The following is a 21,155-nucleotide window of genomic DNA, read 5'->3' on the forward strand; positions in this document are numbered from 1 at the left end:
TCAGCAAATAACTTCAATACAGCATTGTACCCCAAGGCATGATTGATGTTATCAAAATAAATGCAAACATTAGAGTCTAATTTAGCCAATCAACCATACATTATATACTTTAGCACTATGGGGTACAAAGATTCCAATAATTTTTTTTAGTCCCATGTCATCCACGTTTCAACCTTTATGCACCCTTTTAGTGCCCTTTTTTACTATCATGAATGTTCATACATATTAGGGGAAATGTAAAAACCTGCTGCTTGCAGTTTTTATTTGGTATACATCCATAATACAAGCATTTAGGATTTGTACACAATGACTTCTTCAACAGCAAGTCATTTAAATTAAAACAACAAATTCAGCCACCGAAATATTCATGGCTTGTTCAGTTATTTGCAATTTCAGTGCAGCTTGAGTCAGTGACAGCTGACGGTGTAAGGTATTACTATATAGAATAAATGACAAAAGGGATTTAATTGTTGAAGGAAGGAAATAGCATTTGTATACATTTTATCATTTATTCAACAAATAACCAGCAATATATCAACAAATAAAAAGAAAACATTCTACATAAAACACTGATACACTGATAGACAGTGGGTAAATGCTAAAGTTACATTTCTTTTTTGTTGTTTTTAATGGCATGTTTAAGAAATGCAAAGATAATGGGAACTAGGTGCCTTTTCAAAGGAGGAAACACCAAGGCAACCAACCCAATGCTGGCCTGAGTATGTATTCAGTCCATGGCCCTTAAATTACAAATGTCAACTGGAATGTCACTTTTTCCATTGCTTGTGCTTCAAGTATTGACCAATATTTTTAGACTGGTTTGTCAAAAGAATGGTATATAATTTTTTTTGTTTTGTTTTGCTTTTTTATTATTATTTTTTTAAATTGTTTATTTTCTACAGAATGATGCTGATATAAATTTCCAAAATAATAATAATAATAAGAAGAAGAAGAAGAAGAAGAAGAAAAATGGAATAAAAATATTTAAGTGATAAAACAGCATTATGATGCGTACTTCAAGGATATTTCAGCTCTCAGCAGAAATATTTGCAGAAAATTGTGTTAAAAAATGTGTTACTTGTTTGCAAATTGAGACTGATGTTAACTTTCTTAATGTAATGGAGGATTTCAGACTTTCATATTTCCACACTGAAACATCAGGGTTGTAGAGAACTTTTTGTCTCCATGTATCTAGCAAGTCAAATAAATATGTGAAACTGGATGCATCAGTGTAACTTAAATCAACATCCTGTATATATAATGCATAAAAACTGGCCAGGACAAACAACCTGAAATTAATCAAGAGCAAATAAGCGAAAAATCTACACAAGGTGACAATTATCCCCAGAAAATTAGCCCAAATCCATAAAGGTCAACAAGTAATTGAACATTTATCCACTATTTAGAAGTGTGAACTACCACCAACCTCTGATGGGTGGAAGATAAGAACTGAAGGTCTAATCAACAGATCTCTGACAGTGACAAGGTGTACTATATTTATACTAATGGCTTCACAAATGTTAAATTACTTCCCAGTCATATCTTGATATTGTAAATGGCCATTTAATTTTCATCTAGGTGATCATTTTTAAGAGGCAAATAACATAGGTTGGCCAGGTCTGATAACAGGCTCCCTGCCTGTGGAATAAATACCATGCTCACAGTACATCATTTTTGACCCATTTCCATCAATGGCCAGTGAAGACTATCATTTTGGTAATCTGACCTTTGTTTGCAACAGGGGTGAAATGATACATCATTTTCAGCACCTGGCTATAAATGTTAGTGACATTTATGTTAACATATAGTATGATCATTATCAACTACATCCCCAAGTTGCCAAAAGAAAGAAGTCTGAATACAGATTATTTATACATAGTGTGAAGTCAACAGTGGTCCAGAGGAGAAAATCAAATTGCCCTATGTGAAAATCAACACTGGCTCAGCTTGAAATAAATATACATACATATCTACATCTTAATGATAATTATGGGATATAATTTAGCTGTTTTTTGTTGATGCAGTTACTGAACTTGTATTTTCCTGCAATCCCAATTTCAAAATCAAAGATGCAAGTTACACAACAGAACCTGATGTACAAATTTACTACCTGAAATTATTACCCTCACGTTATAATTAGCAACCATCAAATAATTCTAAAGCTTTGTATAATTGATCAATGTTTTCTTTCAAAAAGCTTTTAAATACTCCTCAAGAAATTTAAGAAAACATCAAACACAACATTTTCAAAAAAGCATATAACATCAACTATTAAATTCTGTGAAAGTCCAAGAAAACATCAACTATTTAATTCTTTGAATGACCAAGAAAACATCAAACATCCAATTCTTTGAAAAAATTCCAAGAAAACATCAAACATCCAATTCTTTGAAATATGTCAAAGAAAACATCAAAAACATCAAATTCTCTGAAGGAAGTCCAAGAAAACATCAAACGTTCAATTCTTGGGGTAGATGTTATTGATTATTTTAAACAGTAACATTTCTAAAGAAGATTTCTTTAAAGTAAATATCATAATCTGACATTCATAAAAATGCACATTTTAAAATTTGTAAGATAGTAACTGGAATGTAGGTACATGCAATACATGTTGAGATATAATTAAATGGTGTCAGTTTTGTAGAGTTTAATGCTATTTTTCTGCACACGATGCCCAGTATATTGGCTGGAGGAAAAATCCCAGGAAGAATCACTGACCCACAGGAAGCAACTGGAAAACTCTCTCACCTACCCAAACTGACTGAGCCAAGACTCAAACCCATAAGGACATAGGTGAGATACAAATTATCTGTAAGGCAAGCATCAATAGACCACTCAGCCAACTGGGACCCCCGATATAGTTTGAAATGAAAATTATTACTTAAACATTCTTAGAGATCAAGATCACAATTATCTTCTTTACATTTTAAAATCTTGTACAAAGAGTCATTATAAAGTTGGACTGCTCTGGTGGCTTAAGTGGTTAGAGTACTGCAGGTTCAAACCTCAGCCAAGTCATACCATTGACTTATAAAAGTGATACTAACAGCTGCCTTGCTAGGTGTTCTGCATTAAGAGGTTATTGTTAGGACCAGTCAGCCTGGTGTCAGGATAATGTGACTGGGTGGGACATAATGCTACATGTCTGCGGCATGATGCTCCAGTGCTAAACATCACTGTAAACTGCCACACTGCAGACATCGTAGCAATGTAACTGAAAAATTGTTAAAGCTACATTAAAAATCCAATCATCACACACACACACACACATTTTAAAGATACCATATATACTCGCTTATAAATCTGGTCCAACTGCAAACATCGACCTTGATCTGCCATCACATAATACACTGGCAGATCAGAGTCTATGTTGTTTGTTCTACTGATTACTCTTAACAAGATGCACAGACCCAGATCTGCCAGTGTATTATATGACAGCAGATATGGGACTGTGCAGTTTGCAGTTTAGCCAAACATACCAGCAAATAAGGTCAGTGATCACAATGAAATGGGCTGACCAAGATGACGTCAATCAAGACTTACCATTTCCATTTGGCAAATGCTCATCCCGTAAGTTCCGCTGGTGAATATTCCTTCGTCGCACAATTATGACTATAACTACAATGACGATTACAAAAACTGCAATGGCCACACAAAGTCCCACATACATAGCTATGTTTTCTGTGTTCTTAGCCTCACGTGCTTCTGCAAAAGAAGAAAAAAGGAAAAAATGTCTTATCCACAATTAAAAACTAAAATGACAGATGTAATATTTACAAACGTAATGTTAACACATACTTACCTGCATCTCTACGTTCATGTGTTACATCACCACACTCTGAACCTCCATAGTAAAGCAACCTTCTTATTAGGGATAAACTTCATTAATCCTTTCCATAATTTCAATTATATAATGATCCTACACCAGACACCTGCCCACAAAAATAAAAATTATGCATCTTTGATGATTACTAATTTTGACCAGATACAGTGGTCGAGTGGTCTAAAGCGCTCTCTGTTATGGATCACCTCTGTCTGTGCGTGGGTTCGAGTCTCAGATGCAGCCAATGTGGGTATGTGAGAAAGCTTGCCAGTAGCTTCTCGTGGGTCAGTGGTTCTTTCCGGGGTTTTCCCGGGTTCTTCCTCCACCATTAATACTGGCCGCCATGTATAGCCGTGTGCTGAAAAATGGCGTGAAACCCTACAAAAACAAGTAATTGTCTTAAATTTAACAAATATAGTAACATGTGGTGGTCATTTAACAAGTTCATCACCGTTTCTATAATAAATCCAAAGCATAGAATCATTCTCTCCTTTACATACATGTGCACATCTAAACAGAAATACATTTCCAAGATAAAATTTTTTGAAGAAGTAAAAATATCATTATCTTTGACGTTTTGGTAAAGTAAAAATAAAAACAAATGTTGTTGTTGTAGGGTTTTACGCCATATTTCAGCACAAGATAGGCTATACATGGCGGCCAGTATTAATGGTAGAGGAAGAACCCGTGAAAACCCAGAAAGAACCACCGACCCACGAGAAGCTACTGGCAAGCTTTCTCACATACCCACACTGGCTGAATCCGAGACTCAAATCCACGCAGACAGAGGTGAGATGGCAGTGATCTGCAACGGAGAGCACTTTAGACCACTTGGCCACTCAGGGACCCCCAAAAACAAATGAAAAGATAAAGTAATTTTTGTCAAGTTCATGTTTTTCATATTGGTAATAATAACTAGCTAATGGGGGGGGGAACTTGGTAGATGAATCTTAAATACCTGCTTATAAGTTAAATCAAAAATGCAAACAAAGATCCTGATCTGCCACAGCATAATGCACCTGCAGATCAGGGTCTAAGTTGTTTATTCTACTGACTACTCCTAACAACCTTACAGATCCAGAAATGATGTTGCATTATGTGATAGCAGCTCTAGGTCTGGGTCTTTGCAGTTTGCAGCTGGACTCGTCTTATAAACGAGTATATACTGTTATGTTATCTTTGTACCAGGGTGTAGTAGTTAACAATGGTCAAACTGTCATTAAATATTTGCTCTTATTTCATATTACCTTAATTGTACATCTGACAGGTTACATTTTACATCTTGACTAATTTTTAAAATCTTGAATAAGCAACCTTTAAAGCAAGAAGGTTCTGAGCTAAACTGGCTTTTCTTCTTCACAAAAGAAAGGAAAAGGAGAGTTTAAGTTAATCCATCTCAACTGACAGGCAAATCCATCTTGAAATTAATGTCTGTATACAACCAAATACAATCTTTTGTATTGGTTCTGAGACATATTAACTTCAAGGAAATGCGTCACTCAAGAGGTTCCAACAGTTTGGGGGTTTTTTATTTAAAAAAGTAGTTGTAAGAAAAAACATTTATGGGCACTCCATCACAGCAAGATGGGTCTCACAAACAAAAGGCAGAGTCCAGTAGGTCCCATGTCAAGTCTGTCAGATTCCTTTTATATAGCCTATAAAACAGTGACAAGATGCAGCCTGTATTATACACATCCATAACTATTTAAAACATGCCAACAGTACAGTAAAGTCATACAAGCTGGCATTACCTTTGATCACAAAGCCCCCACATAAATTGACATAGTGCCCACTGATGGTGGGGACTTTACAGCTAAGATCAAATGGGACTAGTTCTATTTTATTTATTCAACCATATAAAAAGATACCATATTTTTACAAACACTTTCCTATTAATTTCAGCAATATCAGGTGCAACGAGACCAGAAACATTGCACTTTGAGCTTTTAATTTTGATTACAATGTTGACTCGCTTACAAATCGAGTCAAAATGTAAAGATCAAATATCCTGATCTGCATACTATAATGCAATGGCAGATCAGGGCCTATGTTGTTTGTTCTACTGATTACTCCTAACAAACTGCACAGACCCAGATCTGCCCACGCACTATGTGATGGCAGATCTGTGTCTGTGCAGTTTGCAGTTTGACTCATGTTATAAGCGAGTATATACGGTACTGTGATTGGTACATAAATAAACAGTAATGAAATATAAAAGGCTCAAACTGGAAGGTTTTTGACCCTTTTGTAGAAAAAAATCACCCACAACAAGTAGAAAAAGGGTTGTAAAATACAGTATTATTTTCTATTTGGTTAAAACTGACAAGGTAATACCATAGTAATAGTCCCAAGTGTATGACTGGACAATCTGGCTGGACATGTCTTGGCATTTGATCTTGGCTGTAAAGTTCCCACCATCAGTATAAATAGGGACTTTTAGAGCTAATGGTAACCTTCGCTAATACTCTTTTTGTATTAAGGTGGTGGTAACTTTAGCTAATACTCTTTTTGTATTAAGGTGGTGGTAACTTTAGCTAATACTCTTTTTATATTAAGGTGGTGGTAACCTTCGCTAATACTCTTTGCATTAAGGTGATGGTAACTTTAGCTAATACTCTTTTTATATTAAGGTGGTGGTAACCTTCGCTAATACTCTTTGCATTAAGGTGGTGGTAACTTTAGCCAATACTCTTTTTGTATTAAGGTGGTGGTAACCTTCGCTAATACTCATTTTGTATTAAGGTGGTGGTATCTTTAGCTTATACTCTTTTTGTATTAAGGTGGTGGTGACTTTAGCTAATACTCTTTCACATATTAAGGTGGAAATCAATATGTTTATAACTGTTTGTGAACGACTATTGTGTGTCTCTTTCTAACAATACATTTTCTTTTTCATAATAAATTACATCATCAAGAAATTTTGACCTCTTCTTGTGTTTTGATGGCATTTGAAGATGCAATATAAGGACTTGCAGAAGTCAAGGCACTTACCTTGCCTGGATGGATGCACTTCACTTGGGCCCACATTTGTTACCTTATGAACTACAAAAAATAAAAATGAACATGAGATTTTATGAAATATTACCCAGAATTCCACCTGATCATATAAAACCAATCATTTTCTTTTTTAATGAGCTGGATTAATAGGATAAATATGGTAACTTCTCCTAATGATTCAAATGACAGTACCGTCACTGCCATCATATGATGCAACTTCAAGTGTATACTGAGCAGACCCACATCTACCATTACATAATTTGCTGATAGATCTAGGTTGATCCTGTTTATTTTCTTTTAGACATGTTTAATGAACAAGGCAGACCAGAATCTGGTGATGTACTAACAAGCATCAGATTCCAGTCTCTATCTGCATTTGGCTACATGTCATAAAATGTAAATATGATAAACCAAAATAATCTGATTAGTATATTTGACTGTTAACTTCTCCTTGATAATCTTCCTGAATTGCTTGTCTAATAATGAAACTTCTTGATAAACGGTGATAAGATTTATGGACAAGACTATTTCAAGTTTTATCAATAACAAAATGAAAAGCAAAACAAAACTAAAATCTTCTACCGTAAAGACAAAAAAATCTTAAATCTTATACTACAGTTTTAAAGTTTGTTGATTGTAAGTGTGCTTACTGAGATAATTAGGTTATTTTTTTGGTTTAGCAGTCATTTACTATGTATTTTGCTGCTGTTACACAACATTAGACATTAAATTACAAGTTTCTTACTCAGTTTTGATACAAAGTTTTATAGTTAATAATGGAATGTAAAAGTGGCATCAATAGTTATTGCATTTTTGATAGATGCACAACAATGCATCTTCTGCACACAAAAAACAAACTTTAAGGTCTTCATCAATTTTACAACAAATTAATCATCTGACCAACCAGCTTAAATGTACGTCATAAAATTTTATTACTGGCTTTATCTCTAATGTGTACGACAAACAATAAAGTAAACAAATGATAACTGTGTTGAACCAAGATAAAAGCATTCATAAATTTAGACTACTCACTACAAAGAGCAACAATCTGAGAACTATGCAAATACAGCAGGGTATCTCTCATATACTGATATTAAACATTTGGCTTTGTGCATGTAAACTACATTTTAGGGTACAGCCAAAATAAAATGTTAGCTAAATTAAATATGAGTGGTGCAATTGCATCATGCCTGCTAAAAACTATGATGGAATGCTAACAGAGTGGGCAGGCATAAGACTCAAATTAAAAAGGGGATATGGGTGGAGTGATACACAGAACTCAACTTGTCTGCTTATTTTTTTCTATTTGCTTTATGCTGTTTATTATATTGATTATAATTCCCACATGTTTAAAGTACCATCAAAATGAATAACAGCCAGGAGCCAAATAAAAAAATTATAACAAAATATGAATGGTCAAAGAGTATTTCCTTGTCTCAAACCAGTATGTTACAGAATTATTCAAGCAGATGATTTAAGTACAGAAAATTAACAAACATTTAAGACTCACATACACATGCATTTTCAATAGAAGATTGCTTAATTTGGTCTTATTCATGAACCAAAAGTAAAAAAAAATTTAATTTGTTTTAAATCTGGAGTATATACAGAGCATCAATTAGTCAAATGCATAGCTTCATGCACAGTAGTTATGTGATTAAGCCAATAATTAATGACTAATATTCACAACAATGCTAAACTGCCTACATTGGTAAGAAAGCAATACATTTAAGTTTACACTGTTAGGTATGAGAACAAATTAAACTAACAAGTACAGTATTAATCAGGCAGATTAGAAATCTAATTGGGGTTGTACAATCATGGACATCTATCTACACAAGGATCCTGGAGTTCTGGATCCCTTACCTAGGTCAGAATTATCACTGCTTTCATCAGTGGCCTTTTTTGTACCACTGGGCAACGAAGACTTCAGCACTTCTGAAACACAAGGAGTCCCACTAAAAATCCTTTCTTTCTGATTTCCTCTTTCAAATAATGCATGTCTACTAAATCCAGTGATACACTCTCCCCCTTTCTTTTCTGTCAGTTTTCTATACCCCTCCCTCATTCCACACATTTTCCAAAAATTCATTCTTTTCTTCAAAATGTTTTTCCTAAGCTGTCTCCCAGTGAAATAATTGTAGTTTTTGTCATGAAATTTGTGAATATTTTCTCCATGTAAATTCCCGCCATTAATCTAAAGCTAGTCTTGCTACCTTCCCCATTATTAACTGTCTTGTTCTTTCTTCTCTTATTCAACAAAAGCAATCTCGTTAACATTCTCTAAAACGAGTGTTTAAATTTAAAATTTTATTTAAATGTTCAACTTTAAATCACATTATCTGGGTGTTATGTCTTTTTTCTTACTTCATTCATCCTCGACTGATCCATTATTGTCTATACATAAATTACCATCTATACTTGCTTAGAAGTTGGCTCCAAGTGCATCATCGGCATATCTGGGTCTATGCAGTTTGTTGTCAGAACAAAGAGCGTAGACCCTAATCTGCCTGTACCTTATGCAACTGCAGATCAAGATCTGTGTTGTTTGCAGTTGGACCTGACTTACAAGAATGTATGTATAGTATCAAAGTGTGCAACAGAACAGTGTTGAATTTCTCAACTGTTAATATTACTGGTTAAAGAAATCACCACTGATGGCAATACCAACATTAAACATCATCTCTTTTGATATAACACATGTATTAAAGTCATAAATAACCTAACAAATATTGACCAGTGGCCAGTGTATGACTTAGAAAGAAATTAATTTGTTGGACAGCTTTCTTGATGCATATCCATGGTTCCAAACCCACTAATTACATTCAGAATACACATGTAGCCATGCTTTAATTAATTTTTGACTGTTACCCTGTGTGTCAAGCAATCAAAAAACCATGGGAATATTAAGTGTGGAGCTGTGTGTGGAGCTGTGTAAGGGGCAGGAAGAATACTGGTCACAATGATTTATCATGGGGAAGTTTCAATGTAGCCATTATCAAGCCTTCATCTTTGCTGGTGACCATACTACCACTACTGTTCATATAAAAAATCCCCTGCATCAAAAAGCTCCAGAAGCCCCTAATTTTGTCACATGATTTCTTATTACCATATATACTCGCTTATAAGTTGAGTCAAATTGCAAACAATAAAGATCCTGATCTGCCATAGCATAATGAGCCAGCAGATCAGGATCTATTTTGTTTTATTCTTCTGATTATTCATTAAAAAACTGCACTGATCCTGATCTGCCATGCATAATCAATGGCAGATCTGGTTCTGTGAAGTAAGCGTTTACACTAATCTTTACCAAACTAAGTATATTTAAATGGGAAGAAAAAAATTATTGGCTACTTGACTATTACACATGATTCAAGCCATATTTTGACTGACTTAAACAAAAATATATCACTGCTAAAATTTCCTGAATACAGTACACAATTTAAAACACTTCAAGAAGGGGTGTGAGGATTTATTGTACAAGAAAATTTGTTGAAGTGTCCTTTTTCCTCCTGGGACTGAAGAAGTGAAAGAAATACACAAACCGAAAACTGAGAGAGGGTATGGATGGGTGGGTGGGAATATACAACTTTTCCTTACCAACATCATTGCCTGGCATGCATATATACAAATCACCTGCTGGTAGTTTGTAATTAGTAGATGTCAGGGTAACTTTGGGGAACATGATGGCCAGAATATTTATAAATACATTAATTTCACAAAATCAATAATTTGGTGTCTATTTGAAAGCACATGTATGCATTATAATAACAAGAGTGGTCCTAATATGCAGTGATATATTGGCCACAGATTTCAGGACACTTGACTACTGATAAAACTCTCCAGAATGGTCAAACAGCTTTGAGAAAAAGGTAGGGGGTACCCTTGATTTCTCAGCATGCATTGTTCTCATGAACAAGTCAAGTCCAGCTGCAAACAACACAGACCATGATCTGCCATTTCACCAGCAGATCTGGGCCGATACAGTTGGATCCAACTTGTATGTAAATATGGTAGTAGCTGACCAATAGGGTATCTTTAAGTATGGATATTTCACAAGTGCTCTTTACATCTTCTTTGATAACTCTTATAGCTTCAAGTGCATTTAATCTTATCAAAGAGATTTGATGGATTATCAGCATTTAAATAAAACAACGCAACAAGTCCGAGACATTATATACATGAAGATCAGTGTGTCTCAGCTTGTTCTATACAAACTGTCTATAGCTCTTTAGAGATTTGTGAAAATTCTTCATTTAAATTTCAGATGAATTATCTGAGAAGTAAATGTGCAGATTATACAAATTTACATTCTACCATGATTAATTAATTAAAAGTGCTCAGGATAATAGATATGACGAATTACTACAGTACTGATTAACCATTTCAAATGACTAAAAACGAGGGCTACACAAGATACAGACAGAAAAAATTATATTTAACACAGAGACTTTGTTACATGCAAGTTACAATCAATGTCACAAGTAAAACTGGTTCCAAGTTCAATACTGACTTTATGACTGCTTTCCCATTAACATTCATCAAAACATATAGTAAATAAATAACAAACAAGGAAAATATCCTTTGTAAGTACTTAAGATTAATTCAACAAATATACATCTCGTCACATCTTTTATGCTGATACAATAAATGTCAGACAGGAAGTTCAAAGTTGCTTTGAAGTTCGGAAAAGCACTAGCTCTGACAGATTAGGTAGCAATAATTACTGAACACTATAAAAAATAACAAAGCTTACAGTAACTATTGTAAATTACAGCTTTTATGTGAAATAAACTTTACTTTGTGGTGAAATGCAATTTATTTACAATTTGCAAACAAATTGCATATATTCACAAGTCAGAGTCAAACTACACTGAGCCAGATCTGCAGTTACTATGCATTAGCAGTTCTGGGTCCATGCAGTTTGTCTGGTGCAATCAAAAGAACAAACAGACCCTTCCTGACCATAATAGTATGCAAAATTAAATCAAAGTCTATGTTGATTGCACTTGAATTTGACTTGTAAGTCAGTACATACGGTAACTATTTTTCTCACAAAATATACCTATTTTGCATAAAGTACATAGACTTTTATACAGGTAAACATGTACTAATATAAATAAACTGTTCTTGAAGTTAAATATGTTTGCATACCATATATACTCACCCACAAATCCAAATGCAAACTGCACAGACCCAAATCTGGCCTGCACATTATGCACCAGCAGATCTGGGTCTGTGCAGTTTGTTGAAAGAGTAATTGTAGTACAAACAACATAGACCCTGATATGCAGATGCATTATGTTACATCAGATTAGGATCTATGTTTTTAGTCTGACAACCCATAAGCGAGTATATACATGAGTTTAACTTGATCATATCAACAAAATATACCATATGCAAATATAATCCATGCCAACATTTTTTCTTTCAAAAATCATTTTAAAAGAAAATACATTTATTTATTAGCAAGTGGACTCTTGTAAATTAAAATTTTTCTCAATGAAATCAATGTATTATATTCAACTATGGTGATGCATTGATGGATGAAGCAAGAGACAGATGTACAGACAGACAGACAATCAGATAATAAGATGGATTAGGCTGTAAAGGGAAACAAGACATAATACAAACAATTAGGATTTCTCAATGTACAAACTCTGAACAATGTTTTGAGTGTCAATTCTGTAACAGACCATACTTGATCACTTTCTCCTAATGTCATGTCAATATCTGCTAAAAGGGACATGACCACTGACCAACTGGCAGCTTTCCTGGCCTGTGACTCAAACTGACCAATAGCCTATAGGTGGCCACTATGCTGTTCACCTGGAGCCATAATTGCCTTTAATTACCTATGCTTGATTGTTTAGATAAGTGAACTCATATTTCAGTGAGTAATGAATTGGTGTGTCCATCTAGAAGGCAAGTAATATAGCTGTCATTGTACAAGGTCAAACAAGACCACATAAAACTACTTTAACTGCCTAGCCATGCCAAAATTATCTCCTATAACAGAAAATCTTTCTCAAGTACATACTGATATGGATGTACAAAACAGGTGGACAACAATTACCACCATTATTAATTTATTAGGTTCTTGTTGATGCACAATTAGTTTTTAGGATGCTACAATATTCTGCTCAACAAAACTTATGGTTTAGCAGTTAAAAAAATTACTGCCTTAGAACTGAAGAATTAAGAAAAACAGCTATTACAAATTATAGTGAACAGATAAAAAAAAAAGAAATTAATTTAAAGGTTATCATTCATTAGTCTTGAGTCTAATAGTGAACAGTTATGAAGTCCAAGAACATGCACAATTGTGCGCATGCCACTATAATTAAACAAAACAAGTCCAAGAATATTTCGACACAATCGTGACATTTTTTTTACAACAACTCTTGCTTCTGTCTTGTATATTCTCTTGCATCATCCAGCAGAATTTGCAAATAAAATTTAATTCGCTGTGCTTTATTTACATCTTCCTTTGGTCTATAGTCAAATATCATCAAATGTCCACATCCCAATTTACAATACATTGTGTTAATTGAAAGCTTCATTGTAATGTAATCAATTGCAATATCATCCCATCCTAAAGCATTGGTTCCAGCCTTTAACTTTGTTTGGTGTCAGCAGTGAGATATGGAGTGAAAAATCCAAGAGCAACCATGCCATCATGTAAAGGTCTTTACGCCACCTATATTACTGATAAAAGGTCATAACCAAAGATCAAATGGCTAATTAATGCTTAAATTTATAGCTTGAATAATTTGAACTATGACCTAACTAACTTTACATGCTTCCAAGTCTTCAGTTCACTAAAAGGACAAAAATTTCCTGTGACAAATCAATTGTTTACACAGCATTCCTTATCACACAGTTTAAATAAATTACAAACCAGCCTGTCTTTTAAATCATCTGAATTATATTGCATCTCAGCTTCTGATCAATATAACATGACACCAAATAAAACACCTTTCCATACAAAAATTGGAGCCTTTATATCAACAACTACTAACACTATACACAATTTCTACTGCTTTTATTTTAAACCAAGTATTTTCAACAAAAATGGGTTTTGCTTTTGACTAAATGGATCAGGGCTAAAAACAATCGAGCTCTACTCATCCTCCTGGTCAAGTTATCATGTGACCAAAATTTATTGCTATTTATATATAAAGAAACACAAGATATCATTAAAACTTGCTTACTTGTTGGGTCAAACAGCAATGTGCATAGACCCAGATCTGCAATTGCAAATTCACACAAAAAACAGGGTCTATGCAGTTTGAAAGGAGTAATCAGTAGAACAAACAAAACAGACCCTGATCTGCAGTGCATTATATGATAGCAGATCAAGGACTATGTTGTTTACACTTGGACCTGTCTTAAAAGCAAGTCTGACGCTTCTCATTTCTATCACCAACCACGTCTTGGCCAAGTGGACAAGTCAATTTGTTTTGGGGTGAATAGGTCTCTCTATCCCTTGAGGGGAGATGCCTGGAGTTAAATCTTTTGCACTTCAGCATCATGCTAAAAAAATCTATTTTAAAAACTGCATTCAGTTTTATGTAAGAAAACTATGATCAAGATTTTACATGCATACAAAAATGTATTACAACTTGAATACATTTAAATGTCTCCCATTCTTAATAGACTATAGTAGGAAATATTTGGTTTACCTATTTAGCAGCACAAACAACATTATTTATATTGAAAAAGAAAACGGGGGGGGGGGGGGGGTCTTCTTTTCTATCATTATGTGGTCATTCAAAAAAGACTACATGGTAGTCAAATATTTTCACATAGACAAAAGTCCTACAAGTTAATGGATAAAGTGACACTATCTCAATGGGTTGTAGACTCACTGTCCAGTCAATCTGTCTGTACAGTCAATTTTAATTGATAGGCACACCTGAGATTTTTGACAAACCAGGAAATGTGTACCTGAATGTCTGCTCAGGTAGCTAAATGCTACCAATACAACTTATCTATCAGAGATGACCTTATGTCTATCTGAAATATCCACAATATTTGATCTAGCAAATTCCCGGAACTGTAATCAATTATCACTAGTACCACCCACTTGGGCAGATTCCTCAAATTTTGCTTCCTTTGTTATAGGGTAAAAAAAGGGGGACATCTTGAATCTGTACATACATTGGGATTTGTATGCACATGTGCATCATAATACCAAACAGATATCTGACTGCATTTGCATGCATTTACATTAACTCATTTGTACCTATTGTTCCTGTAATCTACCATCTGTAACTGATATATCAAAATTACTTGTCAATTACATCAACATCTGGTTTACAATTTAAGACATATCTTACTCAATAAACATCAATTAAACTTAAGGATACATAAACTCTTCAACTGTCCAGTAACTGGAGTGCAATTACTGCGACTACCACAAGACGTCTACAAATTCAATTATACTTTAGTATTGACTATTTCATTATGAAGAAAAAAATTAACCCTAAAAAAATATACCTCTGCACATGCCCCCAGTACAGTTGATCGTGTCAAGGTCACTTCCAGGACAGTACTCCCCTCCATTTGCAGGTGAAGGTCTGTCACAGGTGCGGCGACGATGATGGATACAGTCAGAATTGCACGTAGACCATGAAGACCAAGATGACCAGCGACCATGCACTGAAACAGAAATGGACATGATAACCTTTGATACTGAAATTTCTCCCTTGTTTTAAAAGTGGAATATTAATATCAATATCTCGTTAAATGAGACCATATTTAAATAGGAATTCTAAAAATATTCAATCAGACAACATATCTCATATTCTAATATAAATATCTCATCAAATAAGACTGCAACTGTTGCTCAGCCAAACAAACCCTTGCACTCAGACTTGATTGAGGTCATTCCCCTCAAATCATTCAAAATGGGTATCAGTTGGACAATAGGCATGTGGCTAGGAAGTATAGCAAAGATCAACTATTAGAGTCCAACTGCAAACTGTTCAGACCCAGATCATGTGGCACATAATGCACTGGCAGATCTTGGTCAATGTTATTTGTCCGAATTAAATAGTACCATCAACAACACTGACCCTGATCTGCTGATGCATTCTGTGAGAACAGATCAGGGTCTCTGTTGTTTGCAGTATGACTCAACTTATGAACAAGTATATACTTTAAAAAGGGTTTTTACTATAAAAAGAACATCTGATGCGTGTCCCCATATGCCCACTCTCATTTATTGTGGAAAATGATAATTTGTATACAAGTTTTTAATGCCAGTCTTATATAAGGATACAACTGCAAGCCTATAAAAATAAACTAAAAATTAATAAAGAAACACCAATAAAAGGAAAGAATACATTTTTTAGTTTGATTTTAAGATTATGGCTCTGATGATTGAACCAAAAGAAACACTACAGTTACAAAATTACAAAGCATCAGTTCACTGAGCAATGATTCTCTGCAGGTTTTAAATCATAGGGTTTTGTTTTGAATGGAATTTTCAAATTAAAATAAAAGGTGATTGTCTTCTTACAGCAGAATACAGTATCTGAATTTGTTGTGTGTTAGGATACCGACTTATTTAATTCTGAGAATAGACTTACTCCAGTCATTACTGATAAATTTTATAAAGAACAAAAAATTAACTCTTATTATAGAAGAGACATTTTTACATTTTTACTGAAATCATGGCAAATGCCTGTAAAATATGATCAACTGGAAGAAAGTAACAAGTATGGAAGGTTACAAAAAACTGAAACATTAATTTTAAAAGACCTTGTAGGTCACTGTAACTTTAAGCTTAAGCATCTTTGTGTGGCAAATCCAAAAAAGGCATACAAAAATGAAAAGAGTACAAAAAGTCTCAAAATCTCTGCAAGCACAATCTGTAAACATGGAGAATAAAATATTCCACACTATACAAAAAGAATGAAGAAATTTAGAGATTATACCAGTAAAGATTATATAATTTCAATAAAATCAGACCAAGTCTTTTGTGGCACATGTATACAAGTGAAAACAGTATATATTAATTTTCAGGGTGTAAACATTGATAGTACCAGTAGTTGTTTTCTATGCTGATTGGATAAACATGTGAATTTCTGTTCTTAACTACAAAGAGTCAAAACTAACTCATCCCAAAGGATTCTAATTATTTTGATGTAATGCAGAACATCATTGTTGTCAGGTATGAACTGGTCTGCTTTTCACAATACTGGCAATTCCTTTAAATTTATGGGTTTAAAATGTTGTGGTTTGGTTTAAAAAATGCATAAATGTAGGTGCCTGATTTCATAGATTTATCATTTGAAGGGAAACAAATATATTCTGCAATGATGACATATCTATATGAAAGATTATACTGACTTTGACTTCCATGAGTTTCAGAGCTAAACAACTTACATCTGACTGCAGTAATTATGTTGATTTGGTATATTATTCATTACTAAAACTTAACATAAACACACAAGTCTAAATCAGCAAAAATGCCGATATCCTTTTGCACCCACTGACAAGCAAATAAACTCAACTGTACTGCTATAAATATAAGCTTTCTCGCATACCCACTTTGTACCTAACCCAAGACTCAAACCCACGTGGAATGAGGCGAGATGGCAGTGATTGATAAAGGCAAGTGCTTGAGATATTCGGCCAACCAGGACCCCGCAGTTGCAATAGATTTGTAAGTGAGTATATATGGTACCATGAGTAATTTTAAATTTAGGAGTTATTACATTACATTCATACAAAGCTTTTTTTTGCATGCTAGTTAAATCATAACCAATAAACTTCCATTGTCCACCATTTTTCATAAATGTACCTTGACAAGGTTTCTAAGCATTATATATACCACTGATATCACAAACAAACTAGCGTTTCTTACCATTATATACGACAGGGGTAGGGATGGGACTTTTGATATGACATACTAGGGAGTCTTTACCTTCACATACAGCAGAGGGTGGGATGGGACCTTTGATATGACATACTAGGGAGTCTTTACCTTCACATACAGCAGGGGGTGGGATGGGACTTTTGATATGACATACTAGGGAGTCTTTACCTTCACATGCAGCTTGGAATGGAAAAGGGCCTTTCATATGACAAATAAACCAAGAATTCTTTACCATCACATACAGAAGGAGGATGGGGCCTTTGATATGACATACTATGGAGTCTTTACCTTCACATACAGCTTGGAATGGAAAAGGGCCTTTCATATGACAAATAAACCAAGAATTCTTTAACAAAACATACAGAATGAGGATGGGGCCTTTGATATGACATACTAGGGAGTCTTTACCTTCACATACAGCAGGGGGTGGGATGGGACCTTTGATATGACATACTAGGGAGTCTTTACCTTCACATACAGCAGGGGGTGGGATGGGACCTTTGATATGACATACTAGGGAGTCTTTACCTTCACATACAGCAGGGGGTGGGATGGGACCTTTGATATGACATACTAGGGAGTCTTTACCTTCACATACAACAGGGGGTGGGATGGGACCTTTGATATGACATACTAGGGAGTCTTTACCTTCACATACAACAGGGGGCGGGATGGGACCTTTGATATGACATACTAGGGAGTCTTTACCTTCACATACAGCAGGGGGTGGGATGGGACCTTTGATATGACATACTATGGAGTCTTTACCTTCACATGCAGCTTGGAATGGAAAAGGGCCTTTCATATGACAAATAAACCAAGAATTCTTTACCATCACATACAGAAGGAGGATGGGACCTTTGATATGACATACTAGGGAGTCTTTACCTTCACATACAGCAGGGGGTGGGATGGGACCTTTGATATGACATACTAGGGAGTCTTTACCTTCACATACAGCAGGGGGTGGGATGGGACTTTTGATATGACATACTAGGGAGTCTTTACCTTCACATACAGCAGGGGGTGGGATGGGACTTTTGATATGACATACTAGGGAGTCTTTACCTTCACATGCAGCTTGGAATGGAAAAGATCCTTTCATATGACAAATAAACCAAGAATTCTTTACCATCACATACAGAAGGAAGATGGGGCCTTTGATATGACAAACTTGGAAGCCTTTACCACCACATACAGCGGGGGGGGGGGGGGGGGGGGCCTTGGAACATAAGCTTGAGTTTGTTTTGACTTCATTTGAGGTCTAGTTTATGCAAGATAACCATGGCAACATGGATCCCACAAATTTCAAGTGAAAAACAGTTATCTCATGGACAGGAGGTAGAGGCATTCACGAATGGAGATTTCGGTGGCAAAATTTCTCTATCCATGCAATAATCAAAGCACGTATACAAAATGCACACTTCAGTTACCAAACAATATCATCCACAGTCTCCATAACTGTTTATTCCACCAGTTGACCTATAATATGATGTATGAATTTGATAAAATAACAAAAGTTTAAGAATTATTCAAGACTTAAAACAAAATACATATTCTGTAACATTATCTCAGATGATTTTGATTTTGGATTTCAAAACTTCTTTGAGACATGAATTCACTCATCGAAGAATTTTCTTTGGCAAGGAATATTATTTTGTACATCAAGTCCGCTTAATATAAATTAATGACAACTCGAAGTTTCTAATATTATTTTTGAAAAGACAAAAGTAAACAATTAATTCATTATTACTGTCTTTGGAAAAATGACTCCAGGAACATCATTTGGTATCGATATCATGCTAGTTAACATCTGTCAACATTTTTTCGTTGTAGTTTGTCCTATACACAAACAGTGTACATAACAGTGCACAATACACAAGATCACAATACAGTTCTTGGACTATGCTACTTGGTATGCATGCCATTAAATAGGGGTACACTGTGGATGTTGTTATTGTGGGTTTAATGCCATGTTTTAGCACATGATAGGCTATACATGGCGGCCAGTATATCTGGAGGAATAACCTAGGAAAACCCTGGGAAGAATCACCAACCCCTGTGAAGCTGATGATAACCTCTTTCACATAACCACGATGTCACCGCTCTGTAAAAGCAAGCACCTAGGACCACTCAACCACCCGTGGTCCTGGTCCACTCTAGATTGCACTAGGTTGCAGAAATGAAATGTTGCATCATCCTGGAGGTTCTTCAGAAGATCCATTCTCTGTGGATTGAAATGTGACCGGAAATACGAAGTGTGATTACAAATACAACTGAACAAGAATTACAGACATAATCAAGGCCTTTGAACATACATGCAAATGGAGCTTCACACTGTGTACAACACAAGCAAGGAAAAGGAACATCACATTGTCCACAACACATACAAGCAGAAGAAGTGTCACATTGTATGCGTCACGTAAAAGCGAAAGTAACATCACGTTGTGCACAACACATACAAGGAAAAGATGTTATAAATAGCTACAACAAAACTGCAAGTTAACAGTTACGGTAGACATACATTTTAGGGTCTTATCAACTGGAAAAAAATTTCACAGACTTCTCAGGAAGACCCACCACAGTTTGTTACCCCTATCTGGATCCAACTAAGAAAGGTCTGATATTGGTACAGTTTGGACGAAACAAAACAGTTCTTTCAGATATTTTAAATTTTGAAACTAACCTTCCATATCTCTGCAAAGATCATCAGATGTAATTCCACCAGAGGTTACAGACTTTTATATTGGTATGGCCTTTTATATTGGTATGGACTTTTATATTGGTATGGCCTTTTATATTGGTATGGACTTTTATATTGGTATGGACTTTTATATTGGTAATTATATGCCATCTAAATCGACTGTGTCTTTGAAGTTTGTGGATGAAAGATCTCTCACATGCTTCTATTTCTGAACGAGTTAATTGCAATTTGTGCGAAGTAACATTATGGAAGTTCACTACTCTTGGTGGAAATGGATATGACAGTTTTGGCATTTAGATACGAAAAATCACATAATATTATTAAAAGACTGAATCATTTTTCATCTAAACTGTAGCTAAACCATGCTTTCATTTTGTCTGATGCAGGGGGTACTGGCAAAAAACCCATTATATAATTTAAAAGGTCATTTTAACTTAGTATACCTGTTTATCTATTGACTATTATGGGTTAAAATTAAGCAAGGAGCATGAATTCCTTTGTTGTGCCGATCAATTTGAAGAAAACTCCGAGTGCCAACATCACCAAGACAATTGGGTCAATCCATGATTATTTTCAGTTTAAGGTTTTATTATGCATACCATCTCCAATTTTCTTCTTACCACTTTTACACTTGTGTTATTTTTACTGGGGAAAGGGTCATTCAATTGAACCCCGCAAAACCCTCAATCCAAAAAATCTGCTGCTAGAATCCCAGTCAAGCCGTGCACTTGTTTCACGTTGCC

The 21,155-nt window shown here is 34.9% G+C and overlaps 1 protein-coding gene across 3 annotated transcripts in view; it reads right to left on the reverse strand.

The window, feature by feature from the left end:
* Positions 1 to 21,155, reverse strand: part of LOC149802885 (netrin receptor UNC5C-like) — a 265,894-nt gene that overhangs the window by 40,309 nt on the left and 204,430 nt on the right. For 2 of the 3 annotated variants that reach the window (XM_089952353.1, XM_089952354.1), the window contains exons 6-9: positions 15,323 to 15,484; positions 8,687 to 8,758; positions 6,815 to 6,865; positions 3,544 to 3,705 (exon numbers count right to left, since the gene is read on the reverse strand). In XM_089952353.1, the coding sequence (XP_089808479.1) occupies positions 3,544 to 3,705; positions 6,815 to 6,865; positions 8,687 to 8,758; positions 15,323 to 15,484 (447 nt within the window). The remainder of the gene's footprint in view (positions 1 to 3,543; positions 3,706 to 6,814; positions 6,866 to 8,686; positions 8,759 to 15,322; positions 15,485 to 21,155) is intronic. The other variant, XM_089952355.1, reaches the window with a different exon arrangement.

Source organism: Sinohyriopsis cumingii, chromosome 3 (assembly GCF_028554795.1).
Source record: "Sinohyriopsis cumingii isolate HCF-2022 chromosome 3, ASM2855479v2, whole genome shotgun sequence".
In the NCBI taxonomy this organism is placed as follows: domain Eukaryota; kingdom Metazoa; phylum Mollusca; class Bivalvia; order Unionida; family Unionidae; genus Sinohyriopsis; species Sinohyriopsis cumingii.